At 47.2% G+C, this 15036-nt stretch overlaps 7 protein-coding genes across 7 annotated transcripts; 2 read left to right on the forward strand and 5 right to left on the reverse strand.

The window, feature by feature from the left end:
- Positions 1-14: 14 nt before the first annotated feature.
- Positions 15-1879, reverse strand: N7520_002115 (putative carboxylesterase; the record flags this gene model as incomplete). Its single annotated transcript, XM_057136050.1, has 3 exons — positions 15-1388; positions 1443-1651; positions 1825-1879. 3 exons carry the CDS (start codon positions 1877-1879, stop codon positions 15-17), a joined length of 1638 nt encoding a protein of 545 aa, XP_056998736.1.
- Positions 1880-2219: 340 nt separating this feature from the next.
- N7520_002116 (uncharacterized protein) lies at positions 2220-2611 on the reverse strand (the record flags this gene model as incomplete). The annotated part of the gene is made up of 2 exons (XM_057136051.1): positions 2220-2282; positions 2336-2611. 2 exons carry the CDS (start codon positions 2609-2611, stop codon positions 2220-2222), a joined length of 339 nt encoding a protein of 112 aa, XP_056998737.1.
- Positions 2612-3147: 536 nt separating this feature from the next.
- N7520_002117 (aldehyde dehydrogenase family protein) lies at positions 3148-4675 on the reverse strand (the record flags this gene model as incomplete). The annotated part of the gene is made up of 3 exons (XM_057136052.1): positions 3148-3771; positions 3819-4598; positions 4649-4675. The coding sequence occupies 3 exons, from the start codon at positions 4673-4675 to the stop codon at positions 3148-3150; spliced, it is 1431 nt and encodes a 476-aa protein (XP_056998738.1).
- Positions 4676-5902: 1227 nt separating this feature from the next.
- On the reverse strand, positions 5903-7383 carry N7520_002118 (amidohydrolase; the record flags this gene model as incomplete). Its single annotated transcript, XM_057136053.1, has 3 exons — positions 5903-6674; positions 6721-6965; positions 7012-7383. The coding sequence occupies 3 exons, from the start codon at positions 7381-7383 to the stop codon at positions 5903-5905; spliced, it is 1389 nt and encodes a 462-aa protein (XP_056998739.1).
- Positions 7384-7629: 246 nt separating this feature from the next.
- On the reverse strand, positions 7630-9451 carry N7520_002119 (uncharacterized protein; the record flags this gene model as incomplete). The annotated part of the gene is made up of 5 exons (XM_057136054.1): positions 7630-7871; positions 7921-8132; positions 8179-8697; positions 8749-9026; positions 9074-9451. The coding sequence occupies 5 exons, from the start codon at positions 9449-9451 to the stop codon at positions 7630-7632; spliced, it is 1629 nt and encodes a 542-aa protein (XP_056998740.1).
- Positions 9341-11170, forward strand: N7520_002120 (glycoside hydrolase family 88/105 protein; the record flags this gene model as incomplete). Its single annotated transcript, XM_057136055.1, has 2 exons — positions 9341-9354; positions 10057-11170. 2 exons carry the CDS (start codon positions 9341-9343, stop codon positions 11168-11170), a joined length of 1128 nt encoding a protein of 375 aa, XP_056998741.1.
- Positions 11171-11535: 365 nt separating this feature from the next.
- N7520_002121 (uncharacterized protein) lies at positions 11536-12678 on the forward strand (the record flags this gene model as incomplete). Its single annotated transcript, XM_057136056.1, has 1 exon — positions 11536-12678. One exon carries the CDS (start codon positions 11536-11538, stop codon positions 12676-12678), a length of 1143 nt encoding a protein of 380 aa, XP_056998742.1.
- Between the last annotated feature and the right edge of the window lie 2358 nt (positions 12679-15036).

Consider the following 15036-nt stretch of genomic DNA (forward strand, 5'->3'; position numbering starts at 1 on the left):
TAACATGTAACATTTCACAACTCCATCGTCATCGCAAACTTCTGCCACATCGCACATCGTTCCACCTGGTCCTGAGGCACGAATTCCATGGCCGTAGAGTTGGTCTGTAGTCTCAATCGCTCCCCAGTTCCCGATCCCCAAGTCTTCCAAAGCGGCGCATTTTCATTCCGGAAAGTGTTTGGGTCAAGCGCCTTGATGAAACTGAGATAATAATCCATAATGATAGGAACCATATCGGCGTTGGTGGTGGCAAAAGACAACGACGCTACGCTGGTTTGACCAAGCCCGAAGACAGCAGGCATCTCAAATACATGCGGAACACCCATGCCTTTAGCAATCTCTGTTGCGTCCAGAATGTTGCAACGATAGTTCCACACTATGTCAGATGAGACAAATCGTGCCATTGAGGCTGACATGTGGTTGCCTGGGCAAGTGAACGTCGAATCACCGTATGCGGCTGCAGCAGAGGGGAAATAAGCAGCATGTTTAGGAAGTGCTTCCATTAGAGGGTACTCTTCGTTGATAATTTGAAGCTGATCATCGGTGAGTTTCGGGTAGTTGTTCTTCAAGAACTGGGCCACTTCGGCGGGATCAGTCGCGTTGACTGCAAAGGCAGTGCCTTCATTGGTATCATCCGAGACCATCACTGGGACATGGACCACCTTTCCCTCCTCAAATAGTCTGTACAGAATATCCGGTACCAATTCCCCATCAACTACGGGGAGGAAGTACCACAGCGGCACGGGGCTACTACTGCCACCAGGGAAAGGCTCATCAACGTCATACTCCTGAATCGTCTGGATATCGACATCACGAAGACATTCGAGAATGTCATCAGCACTACCACAGCCAACATCTTGCGCAAACCTCGTGTACTGGAATTCCATTTCCGCAACCGTCCGCTGTGTTGGCCAGAAATTCGACTCAGCCACTGCGCCGGCGAAAAGATTCATGTCGCGTCCCCCATACGCAGTGATGTGATGCGCAACAGATCCTGCACCCGCCGAATCGCCATGAATCACCACATGGTCCGGGTTTCCACCAAAGAGGTGGATATTCTGCTGGACCCAAGCCAGCAATTTCCGCTGATCAAGCAAGCCGACATTCAGATCTCCACCCTTGCGAACCTCTTCACTCGCCAGGAATCCCAGAACACCGACGCGATAGTTGAAATTGACCAAGACAATATCGTTACCGGATTTTTCGACGACTTCGCTCCCGTTATAATTGGCATTGGAGAGGTCTGCATATCCACCCCCGGATATAAACACCCACACGGGGAGATTGGCATTGGAAGCGTTATTGGGCCGCCAAATATTGACAAACAGACAATCTTCACCGTAGGTGGAACCGACAGTCTCTGCAACACCTACACAAACGGGACCAAACTGTTCAAAGTTAAAAAATGAATAGACTGAGGCACCAAGAGTCCTCTATCTCACCGATGTTGCATCCAAGACTTCATTCGTCGACTCGGGATCCTGTGGCGCTCGGAATCGCAAGTTGTCCACTGGTGCCTTTGCATATCTTATGCCGAGAAACTCATCAACATCATTGTACAACGTTGTCCCCTGGTACTGCGAGTACCCGAGATCCACAACACCCGACCGGGGTAACGATGAAGCAGATAGTAAGCCTGGTGCGAGCCCAGCTACCAGCAACAATATACTCCTATGCATCACTCAATTCAATGTTCGATTTCACTATATGTACACATTTGATCGCGTACCAACGTGTTAGTTACCCAGATAGCATCTTTTCCGGGTTTGCGAAGCTTTTAATCCATGAAATAAGGACTTGAACAGGATCCGGGCTATCACTAACCGATTTGCGGGGGATCGACAATGAAGATGCTTGCTGTGTTGTAAGTGGCCTGCATAATTAGATTACATCGGAGGAGAATGCATCTGTCTGGCAAGTTGGAACAATTAATCCCACCAGTCAAACATACATACTCAAATCCCCCCCGCTGTGTTCGTGCATGAACCGGGCGAAAAGGAACCATATTGCTCCGGACGTTACTATTCGGGTTAATAAAGCGCGGGGGGTATTGTGGAATATGGCTTTGCTCTCAAAAGTAAACATCTAAATCATCATATTCAATTTACACTTGATAGACTATATTATACACGCCCTCAAGGGCTGGCAGAACACATAAGCAGACCTTCTCTCAATAAATCAATCAATCTTGTCGTGACATCGTATGCGTAGGTAACATTCTAGTAAACATGACGGTGACTTCCTCGACCGTCAGTACCGTGCATGCGACGAGTGCCCGCAGCCTTGATTCATTAGCGCCTTAAAAAAAAAAAAAATATCTAGGGACTGAGCCTACCTTGACACCAGGACGATGGGTAAGACTACCCTTCATCTTCAACATAGCACCAGAGAATTTGTCACCAATAGTAGGCTTGCGCTTGTGGTGATGGGCCTGGGGACCCAAATGACGCTTATTGGTGCGGTGCGTAGTGTGATGTGTGTGATGCGAGGAAGCAGGGGTCGTGGTAGTTGTAGTTTTCACCGTCTTGGTTTTAGCATTTGGACCCTTAAGCCGAGTCATCAAGGTCGGCTTGGTGGTTCTCGTAGTGGTAGTGCGACCGCGGTGGAACATGGTGAATGATAATTGAATTTCAGTGATAGATTGATAGATAAAAGTATTGATGAGAAAGGTTTGTATTCTGAAAGGTAAGCGAATACTTATATGGCAACTCTTATCGGACCGTCATCAACCTTTGGATGTCTCATCTATAGTAAGAAGCAGGACATACACGTATGCCAAGTACTATTTCGCCTTCTGCAAGGGAGTTGGGAGCCTTTGAGTGGAAGGGTTAACGCGGGCACGTCATCTGTGTGAAGATCATCAGCGCATGACTAGTTGTAATAGGATGCCATCCATGTTGATCTATTCAATTTGTGGCGTTGGCAGACTCCGTCATCCTACTAACTTTGGAATGTGGCTTACCCTTCGTGCATGACGTCACTTATATCGCAGTCCAACATTAACCGACCCTAGTCTAACAACAATGTGTAGCTTTTCTGAGTAAATACTATCAATGAAACTTGAAAATTAAATGATATTGGTGACCTCATTGATGCACGATACGCATCTGCCCAACACAGATAGCCAATGAAGAAACCACTAGACAATCAGAACTTCTTCAGCCACTGAGTTTGAGAGTTACAGTAGCCCAAGAGTCCGGTGACTCCCCATTCAACACCCATACCGCTTTGTTTATGACCACCAAAAGGAGCATTAGGAGCTACATCGAAATGCGAGTTGACCCAGACAACACCGGATTCCAATTGGTCGGCAATTCGGGTAGCACGCTCAAAGTCCTTGGACCAAACTGACGCACCTAGTCCTGTCTCCAAGGCATTTGCCTTCCCAATGACATCGTCCTCATCTGACCACTTCATGACAGGCAAGATAGGAGCGAAGGGCTCTTCCTGGACAATCCGGGAGTTCTCCGGTGGGTTATCAATAATTGTTGGGTGAATAAAGTACCCAGCGGAATCCTGAATGGAACCGCCTAATGCGATCTTGAGTCTATCGGTGGTGATTGAGTTGAAGAGCTCCTTTGTCTTGTCAAATTGCATCTTGTTCTGCACAGGGCCGACAAACACATCTGCTTCTGTACCCTCGCCGACCTTGAGTGTCTTCACAAAGGCAACTAGCTTCTCCAGAAATGCGTCATAGATATTTTCATGGACGTAGAGACGCTTGATCATCATGCAGATCTGGGAACTGCAAAGATATGAAAGAATACCAATCTGAAGGATATTAATTGGTGTTATCATTAGAGCACAGTGATGCTTACCTTGGGAATAATTGCGTCAATATCGACATCATCACAGATAATTGCAGGGTCATTTCCGCCCAGCTCAAGAGTCACTCGCTTGAGAGTCTTGGCACAGCTGGCCATGACCCGTCTACCTGTCAAGATCGAACCAGTGAACGAGATCTTATCAATACCAGGGTGTTCCGTAATCATCGGGCCCAGAGAATCGTCTCCACTGAGACACTGGACCACACCAGGCGGGAAGAAATGAGTAGCCAGCTCAGCTAGCTTAAGATCACAGTACGGTGTGAAGGGAGAGGGCTTGATGATGACAGCGTTACCGGCATACACAGCTTGAGCGACCTTTCCAATGGCCAGAAGCACAGGGAAGTTCCATGGGACAATAGCACCGACAACACCCATAGGAGTAAAACGTTGAATGATCTTCCGGTCCTCGGTCTCTTCAATGACATTCTGGGGGATTACAAGTGCACTGATACCACGAATCCACGTACTGGCCATGCCAACCTCTGTCGCAGACTGGGCCAAGGGCTTTCCCTGCTCCATTGTGAGGGTCTTGGCAAACCCATCTGCATTGACTTCGATCGCACTCGCATAAGCGTGTAATGCGGCGCGCCGCTCCGCAATCGGAGTCTTGGACCATTTTTTAAAAGCAACACGAGCAGCCTGGACTGCCCGGTCGAGGTCCTCCTGAGAAGAGACTGGAGCGTCGGGGTTTGGCTGAGAGTTCGCGGGGTTGATACCATGGCGAGTAGTCGCCGTGGAGGTTAATTCATTGTTGATAATATTGTGAAAGCTCTAAATGGTTAGCAGATGGAAGACGCAGAATGAATATCTTAAGCACGTACGAAAAAGTCCAGCGAGGGGGTCGTCATTTTGGAGCTGAAGACTAAAGGTGGGGAAAGTTTGGAGGGGATATACAGAATTCAGGTAGATAAAGACAAGTGGTTGATAAGATAAAACTTTTCATGCGGCTTAGGCTTAGGCTTAGGCTTAGAACTAGGCTCTATTTATACACCTTGGTGAGATAAAGTCGTGTCAGTTCTCTTGCCGAATCTATTATCCGATTTATAATACCCCAAGAGCTGACCACATAAACATAATCATCATTGACCAACGAGAGCGATGATTTGATTCGGGTTGCATGTATTTGCGAACCCCACAAGACCTCCAGGCTGGTTTTTGGGTCTCAGCCCCATAAGCTGAATTTGAGTCAGATCCGTCCATCTAATTGGGCTTCCGATCGGACGCCGGATGCGGGGGAATTTGCGGGGTTGTCACATCATCAGTTGTATTGAAAGTCAAATTCCCGATTGAGAGCCTTTCGGTTTGCGAAAGCGGCTTGCAATTTGACTCGGGATGCTTCAACGGCATTAAGTTGATTCACACGTGAGATTAGGCCCTCAAGCTGAATTGTAACATGATCCATTCGGCTTTCCCCTTTTGAGAAATACCGCATGGCTGAAGCGCCACTCAATCTTGTGATTGGTGGCTGGTTATCAACAGCTAAGCGAGTCTCTTGACTCTGGAATTAATGAAGAAAGATGCTCTCTCAAAAAGACTGAAAATCAAACAATGAGACATTGGGGGGATCGGAGCTTGAGTTATCTAGAACATGCGTGACGATCGAATTGAAGCGGTCAGAACGAGCAGTATACTCATACAGTGGTGTTTAACAAGTATTTGACCTTGGGTACTTTCGGACCCGACCGTTTTTAGACCGCTCACCAATCTAGTACAGTCAACTTCACGCGCCTTGTTATTTTAATATATACGGCACCATTTAATAGATAAAAGGGTGCTTAGAGGAAATTGCGGGATTTTTACTTTTATTCCTCTGCCAAATTAGGCCAGATATGGATTATAATGAATTTCTGCAGTTTCTGCTGGCAATAAGAGAAGTGGGTCCTGAAGTACCCGAGGTCAAATACTTGTTGAACACCACTGTAGTCATGAATTATTTGTCATCATTCTCTAGAACAGCCCTGGAGCAATCCTGTGATTGAACATATTAACGGTCAAATACTATTTCCAATTCATTCCCAATGGTACGGTTAGAAAGACGAGAGCCTATCTATGCTAAAGTTCTACAATATTTGAAATTATTCCACGGGCCAACGACCCTTCATCTTGCTCGACAGACCAGCCCGATCAACCACTTCTTGGCTGCGCTTCTTTGCTTCCTCTACAATCTCTTTCTCATTCATCGTGAGTAGCTCCCCATTTTGAACAAGTCGCTTACCATCTACCACAACCACATCCACATCACGTCCAGTCGCGGTATAGACCACGGCGCTAGGGGCATTGAACCAAGGCTGCGTATGAATTCCGCGCACATCGATCGCCACGAAATCCGCCTTTTTTCCCACTTCCAGGCTGCCGATTCGGTCATCCAGCCCGAGAGCTTTGGCACCATTGATCGTCGCCATCTCCAAGACAGACTCGGCAGGGACAGCGGTTGGGTCATAGGAGATACTCTTGTGAATGATGGCCGCAAGTTTCATCTCTTGCAACATATCACAGCTATTGTTGCAGGGAGCGCCATCCGTTCCCAGTCCAATGTTCACCCCGGCCTGCTGAAGATCGGGCACTCGGCAAATTCCCGACGCCAGCTTAGCATTAGAAGTCGGACAGTGCGCGACATGGGTCCCAGAGGCAGATAGCAACCTAATATCCGAGTCATCCAGATGAACCATGTGCGCCAGCACAGTCTTCGGACTCAGAAGCCCGACAGAGTCACAGTACGACATGGGTGTGTGGGACACGGACGCGAAGAAATCGCGATCGGCTTTGACCTCAGCACAATGCATGGTGATGGGGATCCCCTTCTCTCGCGAGATGGCAGTCATCTCTTTGTATAGCGCATCAGAAACCCTACAACATGGTTAATGGTTTTAGTCGGTATAAGTTTTTGACCTACCCTCCAGGAGTTCTAGCGCCGAACCACACCCGAATGCGATCATTCGCAGCTCCATTCCACTTCTCCCACATCTTGACACTGCCCAGAAGGGACATCTCGCGGTCTTCAACGAGACCGGGATGCATGGCCCAGGCATCGTCCTTGGCATACTTGGCAATGTTCATCACAATCTTACCCAAGCAGCCTCGGATACCGGATTCCTTTACGGCACGGGCAAGTCCGTCGAAACCATAGCGATCGGCGAACTGATTGGTCAGAAAAAAAGCATTGTAGGGTTGAAATGGTGCTCACCATGCTCTCCAAGAAACAAGTGGTTCCACACTTGAGCATCTCGCCGATGCTGAGTCTCGCGGCAGCGTAGCCATCTGCTTCCGTGAAGTTACCTTGAAGAACCCAGATTCTCTCGCACAGCCATGATACAAGCTCCAGATCATCAGCAGTGCCCCGCAGGAGAGTCTGGGCCGTATGCATGTGGGTGGAAATCAAGCCCGGAATCACAATTCGGCCAGTGAGATCATACTCCTCATCACCGGGGTATCGCTCTTTCAGGACAGCACTTTTCCCAATGTCCGCAATGATATCGCCCGAGACACGAATAGCACCGTCGTTGATGATGCGGCGGTTACCGTCAACGGTGATAATAGTTGCGTGTGTGTAGAGCATTGGGGAGACAATTGGGATTAGAATTTTGAAGTGGAATTATTCCTAAGGGGAAGAGGAATGGGTTTGACATTTTACGTGATTTTTACATTTCTGATCTTTCCTTTCTCCGCTTTTCGCCTCCGGATGTCAGAGTCGGAGGTCGCCGACACACGATAAGATAGAGATTGATTTTACACATTCCATATGTCATACAAGGGAGAACTCCGATAGTTACGCAAAACTAATATGGCTATTCAATATTGAAACCTAGTAAACATATCGGAAATTGATGTTTTCCCGATCGGTTTTATCCTCAAATGCGTGGATCAAGTTTGGATCAGCGGCAGTCAATCCTTCAGCAGCCAGAATCGCATCCTTCTTCTTGTTCTGGCGAATCAAGTGGAAGCGCAGATATATTACAGCTGCAGTCATGCAAGCATAACAAGCTAGGTGTACACTCCAGGCAATATGATACCTTGGCGCATCCCAGTCTAAAAACACTTGTGGGCCTAAGTTCGGTCAGTATGAATATAGCGCAATGGATACACAAGAATTTACCGATCGCATTGCCTGCAGCCCACGAGATAAATGTGGCGGCTACTACAGTCGCTTTTTTGGTCTGTCCAGCAATATTTCTAGACACCATAGAGAGACATAGTGTTTGGGCCGACCAGAAAGACAGCGTGATGTAGTAGCTGAACAACAGGCCCACCTTTGTGGCCAGTGTAGTGTTGGCAACGGTCATCAACACGATAGTTCCAATATACGAACTGGACAGGTTAGCGTAAGATTAATCAAGAATCGACTTATACATACGGAACCACAAAACCGAGCATGACGAGAAGATTCTGGTTATACTTCTTCACCAGCCAGGCGGATGTCAATAAGATGATGATAATATAGAATCCCAACACCATAGCCAGCAGCTGACTTTGCAAAGTTGTAAAGTTAAAGCCAGTCATAATGATACCCGCAAACGCACCCAGACCACTGGTCGGAAGAGTTGTGAAGATCTGGATGGAGCAGTAGCACCAGGTTTGGGGATCACGGAGAGCCTCCCATACTTGATAAGAGCGGAACTCCTTATTTTGAATACCGGTCTGATTGGATCGCAGGCGCTCAATCATGAGGTGCTTGTCTTCTTCACTGAAGCACTTGGCACGCATCGGAGAGTCGGGCATGTACCAAAGGACGAAGATACCCCACATCACAGACACGACCCCGTAGGTCAAAAATAAAGCCTGCCAGGATTTGAGAACCTTATCACCTCCAATGAGAGTAAAACAATAAGCCAATAGGCCTCCGACAATCTGCTGGGCGCCATTCATCATATACCTAACCACGGAGTTAGCTAAAACCTTGGAAACAAAAATAGGTTCGACTTACCAGTACGTGACCGTGGCAGCCTGTTCTTCTCTCTTATACCACATGGAGGAGAGAACGACGAAGATAGGCTGACAACAAGCCTCGAAAATACCCAACAGGGTTCGCACAGTGGCCAAGCCTGCGAAGTTGTGACAGGCAGCATGCATTGCTAGTGTCATACCCCAGAGACAGATATTTATTCCCAGATACTTTGCAATCGGAACTCGCTGAATGATCCAATTGGTCGGGTATTCGACTGTCAGGACTGCGATGTAAATGCAGGTCGTGAGCCACGAGTACTATACCAATTAGCATAATTCCTGTTCTCGGACCTTGGATGACGAACCTTTTGTCCATCTTCCAGGTGTGCGTCCTTTTTTATTCCCATAATAGACGAAAAGGACATTGTTCCCTTATCCAATGCCTGGAGGAAGTATGTGCAGATCATGATAACCAATACACGGCGATCAATCATGCGCTTCAATCGTTTGTTGGTGGCCTCATCAACCACCACTTGTCCTCGGGCAGCATACATCTGAATCTCCTTATCCACGCGGGTTAAGTCCATGTCTTCCTTCTTTAGGTCATCGCCCGGCGATAGAACCCGCTCGACATGGGAGATGTCTTGTAAGTCATGTTTGGCCATGACTTCACCCATCTCGACTGGCTGCTGCACGTCACCCACCGAATCAATTCCATCGCGAGATTGGGTATCTTGACCCATTGTGAGAATAATGTTGTTGAGAATGTGGAGTTGACCATCATGCCACTACACTCCTTTTAACTAATCATCCTCGACTCACCACAGAGTTTACCGACTAAACGCCTCATTACCCCGCCAAGTTCATTCTCCTATGGGCCAAGATTCATCATGTGTTTGAAAAGTCGCTAGGAACCGCGGAACTAACAAATGTGAAAGCCTATATCAGCCCAAAGACCCAATGACCAGAGTCGGGATCCCTTTACCCCGGTTTCTTGGCGGGGAGGACCGTTCCACCCCCACTGTTTCCACTGTTATTACCATCATTTACCCCCCACGAAGACCCAAAGTCCGGGGAAGTGTTCATCCGAAATATCCACTGCGCGAATCAAATCATGGGTTTTTTTTTCGCTTGGGCCCGACTTTGGATTGGATTCGGGCGCTTCTACCCCGAATTCGCCTTGGCTCGCGCGGGGCAGTCATGAATGGAGGATTCAACCAACCGAACACTAACAGTTGACAGTACTTATTTCGGACCGGAGGACCGTCCCACAGCTGAGAAGGAAGTTAATTAAAAGGATTGTCTTGGCTGTCAGCAACGAATCCTAATACCAATCTCAACTTTGAAGCATTCCGAAATGGCTCCAACGCGTCCCCCCGCCCCCCGAGGTTCACAGCGCCGTGAACCTGCTGATCGACAACCTCGTCAACATTAAAGATGAAACCGGAAAATTCCTCCTCCCCCTCCCCGATGGACGCATCATCGATACCAAGTCCTGGCATGGCTGGGAATGGACACACGGAATCGGCCTGTACGGCGTATGGAAGTACTACGAGTTGACAGGCGAAGCCCGACTCCTGCAGATAATCGAGGACTGGTTCGCCGCACGATTTGCCGAAGGTGGAACAACAAAGAACATCAACACAATGGCGGTTTTCCTGACTCTGGCATACGTGTACGAGAAGACCGGCAACGCCACATATCTGCCGTGGCTGGACTCGTGGGCCGAGTGGGCAATGCACGAGCTTCCCCGCACCCGCTACGGCGGTATGCAACACGTCACCTATATTACCGAGAACTACCAGCAGCTTTGGGATGATACTCTCATGATGACCGTGATGCCACTGGCTAAGATTGGCAAGCTGCTCAACCGACCAGAATACATCGCTGAGGCGAAGAAGCAGTTCCTCACTCATATCAAGTATCTCTTCGACACAAAGACGGGTTTATTCTTCCACGGATGGACATTTGAGGATGGGGGTCACAACTTCGCGGATGCTCGCTGGGCACGAGGAAACAGTTGGGTCACCATTGTCATTCCTGAGATCATTGAGCTGCTGGAGCTGGAGCCTAATGATCCTATTCGGTTACACTTGATTGAGACTCTGGAGGCGCAGTGTGAAGCACTGCAGCGCGTTCAGTCCGACTCAGGTGGCTGGCACACTCTTCTGGACCACCCAGACTCCTACCTCGAGGCATCTGCAACTGCAGGGTTTGCCTTTGGTATCTTGAAGGCTGTGCGCAAACGATACATCAGTGCGCAGTACCGACCTGTTGCAGAGAAGGCTATCTTCTCTGTCATTAAAGATATTGATGATCAGGGTGAGCTTCAGAACACTAGCTTCGGTACGGGAATGGGTGATTGCCTCCAGTTCTACAAGGATATTCCCTTGACCTCCATGCCATATGGACAGGCGATGGGTATCATGGCGCTTGGAGAGTACCTACGCATATACCTTTAGTTTGATGGATTCATGCAATTATGTATTAATGTTAGAATGATGTAGATAGATCTAGAAAACATAGAACAATGCAGACTCATTCAAGTTCTCATTCTTAGCTCCACGTGATCTGAGGCTCTGTTGGGCCGGATTGAGATCTGTTCACGGTGGAATCTGCATAATTTTACCTCATCATAGTTCAAAATCACATGGGGGTTATTCGTTCAATTTTCACGGGTTTAGATTCGAGTCAAGCAGCTCGTTCCCCTTCATTTCTCCGTTCCCCTTCATTTCTCCGTTCCCCTTCATTTCTCCGTTCCCCTACCTCTCTTCGAATCGCCAATTTCCAAAAGCCTTTCCAGAAGTTCAGCCAACCCGCCTCCACAATGGCCCACATCCCACAGGCAGTTGTGATAGTCAGAGGGCCCCACAACGCATCTGAGCCCAATCATGAATCCGAACTCCAACGACAACTACAGTCCATCTCCAGCAACGTGACGCATCTGCTCATCGACGAAGATACTCCATCAGACACCGAATGGACTTTACTCGGGGCGCATTTCCACAACGTGGAAGATCTACAGCTGGAGAGTGGGTTTAATGAAGAGCTCAATGACAAAGCCATCCCTCTTCACTGGCCCTTGAAAAAGCTTCAGCTAAATTCTGCATGTGGTGCTTTAGTTCAAAGCCCATTTGTTCGCCAAGGACTAGTTCATCACCTGAACCTCTACTTCACCTGTAACCTTCGATTCGAGGGTCCAACAAACGATGAGCTGTATGACACAAACCGAGAAGCCATTTCCCGTGGGAAGAAACAGCAGAATCTTGGCCCAGATCGGAAAATCGAAATCACCTACCTTCCCGAGCTGGTCTGTGAATCCATGAGCAAGGTGTACTCCGATCCTGATCGCAGGCTAGACCCAGAAAATGAACCACCTACCGGCGCTATCAATCTCCAGTCCCTTGAGATTTGGGAGAACGACGCGCTAGATACTTTCATTCGAATGTATGGTGCACTTCCTCATTTGGTTGACAACCTTCACACCTTGCGACTTCGGTCCACCAGCGGCCTGGATTTTTCTTTAACCGGGGAGGAGACACTTCGTCAGATTCTACCTGCCTTGGAAAATCTCAAGGTCTTGAACTTGACCGTGGGATATGTATTTGAGGATCCCTTATACCTTCCCACGCTTCACAAGGTACTCCCTCCCAACATAACAGCCTTGTACTTTCGTGGCCCAACCTCGCTCGCCAAGTCAGACCACTGGGCCGACTGGCTGCGAGCGTTTGAGTCTGCGGAGTTTCTTCCGCATCTGCAGAATCTTGCTTTCGTCTTAGATCTGCACTACGATGATAAGCAGGCCAGGTATGGTCGACGTGAAATTGAACCGCCGTTGGATTCACTTCATTATGCACGCCGAGAGTGCCAGTCACTTTACGACATTGCGAGCAAACGTGGGATCCAGTTGGAAGCTATGCCAAAGGAGCCCGACTTTCAACTTCTAAGACCGGTGGACCCTCGATGGTGATAGCCTTGGAGGCTGATATCTTTTTTCACAAATCTATTCTCATCAATAGCATTATGAATAGATATTTGCTCTAATTATTCTTCTACTACCCATTTACCTAGGTACTTGTGCTCTATTGTGGCCCCTGACAGACCAGCTCTTGGAAAGAGTACTATGAGTACCTGACTGGAGTAATACTTCCCTGGGAATCAAAGGACATGCTTTCTACGGTGTATATAGCTCGAACATCGAGGTGAGAAAAAAATCTAGAGGCTGCAGTGACCTATCGAATCAAATTTATAGCCAGTATAATTATATAATGGTATAATTATATAATGCTGCGGGAGCCCTCGGAACTGACATTTGTCACACATCGCTTTGATTGCTCCTGTCATTGCTGCTCATATGTGCAGCTCAATTTTGTATTTCAAACTCGGAAATTGACATCTGGAATGAGGACCTCAGAAACTACTCAAATTTTTCTAGACAACAAAGTAGATACGTTGGAATAAAAAACAAAAAAGGAAACCGAACGCGGGGGTCGAACCCGCAACCTTGAGATTAAGAGTCTCACGCTCTACCGATTGAGCTAGCCCGGCGGGCTTGTGAAAGGTGGCAATATTTCTGCTATCTCAACTATTAAATACAGCTAATGATAAAGAGCTAATCAATCACCTAGAAGCCTACTACCTATTACCCGAGGATTTAGAGATTAGGAGTTAATCCTTTCTATAGAGATTGTTAACCCTTATTTAGTCTAATAAGATTTAATAGGGAAGTAAGAACTAGTTAATGATATAAGCTAATTAGCTAGTTAAGTTAAGTTAGTTAGTTAGCTAGGGCGCTTTCTTAAATAATTAGAAGTAATAAGGCCTGTCCGCGGTTTACCCTCTAATGGCCGCTTGCGGGTTACTTTGAGGTCTACCCGACACCACAATACCCCACTTTGAAAATCATCGTCCCTTAGTATATATTATCATTTTGATAATTATTATATAAGGGATGAAATTTGATGGGATGATGCCAATCTATGCGCTTCAAAGTAGATACTCCTGTATGGTATGATGACTGATCATTGCCCAGAAACTATCTACATTGCTGGTAGCTGGTGGCTGCTGCGAATGAACCAACTCCTCCGACATACTTTTGTATTCGAAAGAAGATACCCTGTATACCCGCACTATCCATAGAGACCCTAGCCAATGGAGGGATGTCAATACGGTGATTCTTGACTCTACTTGAAGTAAGTTCCGCATGCGGAGATCATTGTTGGGAGCAGAGTTGGTTGAACCGACAATTGACGACCACTCAACACAAGTGAAAATTTTGGAAGATCGATCCAGCCCCAGCCATGAGCTCCATCCTGCCATTATACATATTATGTCTAATATAAAATATCGAAAAATAATTTGGTATAGGCGATCATGGGTTTACGCCACCTATACGCCCGAAACCTAATATGTCGAAACACGAGAGATGAGAGATGGTATAAAAGACTTCTTTACCCTACGATAGCTTTCTTGTGGGATTTTTCTTTTCACCCTGTGGCTATATTAAATGACTCTTTCTTTTCTGAATAATACACATCATGCGTTATCTTCTCGGCATCTTATCTATTATGACAATAGCAACAGGCCTCGATAGGCGTGGTTCTCCTGTGCAACAAGGCAGCCCGGGCATGTATACGTGCACGCAGAGTGAATGTAGCCAATCTGGCTGTGCTTCCACAGGTGTGGAACTTAAATGCGTGAATGCCATGAAACAAGGTTATGGTATGTTATTCTCAATAAACAAGCCACTAGAAGAAACAACAAATCTGACCTGGTCAAGATATGGAGTACAGTGGCACTTATATGCAATGTGATGGGGATAGTGGCAGCTTCCCTTATCTGTCATGCACTTGCACAATTGACTACGTTGACTGCGACAAGGCTAATGGGGGTGGGGAAATTACCAGCTCAACTCAAAGTGCCAGTTCAACTCAAAGTGCCAGTTCAACTCAAAGTGCCAGTTCAACTCAAAGTGCCAGTTCAACTCAAAGCGCCAGCTCAACCGAAGATTCTAGTGGAGATGGGCATTCAAGGGCTTTGCCTAAGGCTTGGGGATTTTGCAGTTCGATTATTAGCATGTGTGTGTTAAGTCTCACCTAAAAGTACAGAATATATTTCTTTGGCCTAGTACGGCTACCATCCAGTGACACTATTGTGGAACACCATGCATTCAAGGAGAAGAGAGAAATCTTACAAAAACGACAGACCCGGTGAAGGAAAAACAGAGATGGAAACGAACGCTATATCAGTTTTCGAAATCAGTTACATGTACTAATTAATATATGGCTTTATGGACCAATGCATACCGTTTGAAGAGAAAAAGAAAAAT

This window comes from Penicillium odoratum (genome assembly GCF_028828045.1).
Source record: "Penicillium odoratum strain IBT 22623 chromosome Unknown utg000002l_segment0_segment0, whole genome shotgun sequence".
Classification (NCBI taxonomy): Eukaryota; Fungi; Ascomycota; class Eurotiomycetes; order Eurotiales; family Aspergillaceae; genus Penicillium; species Penicillium odoratum.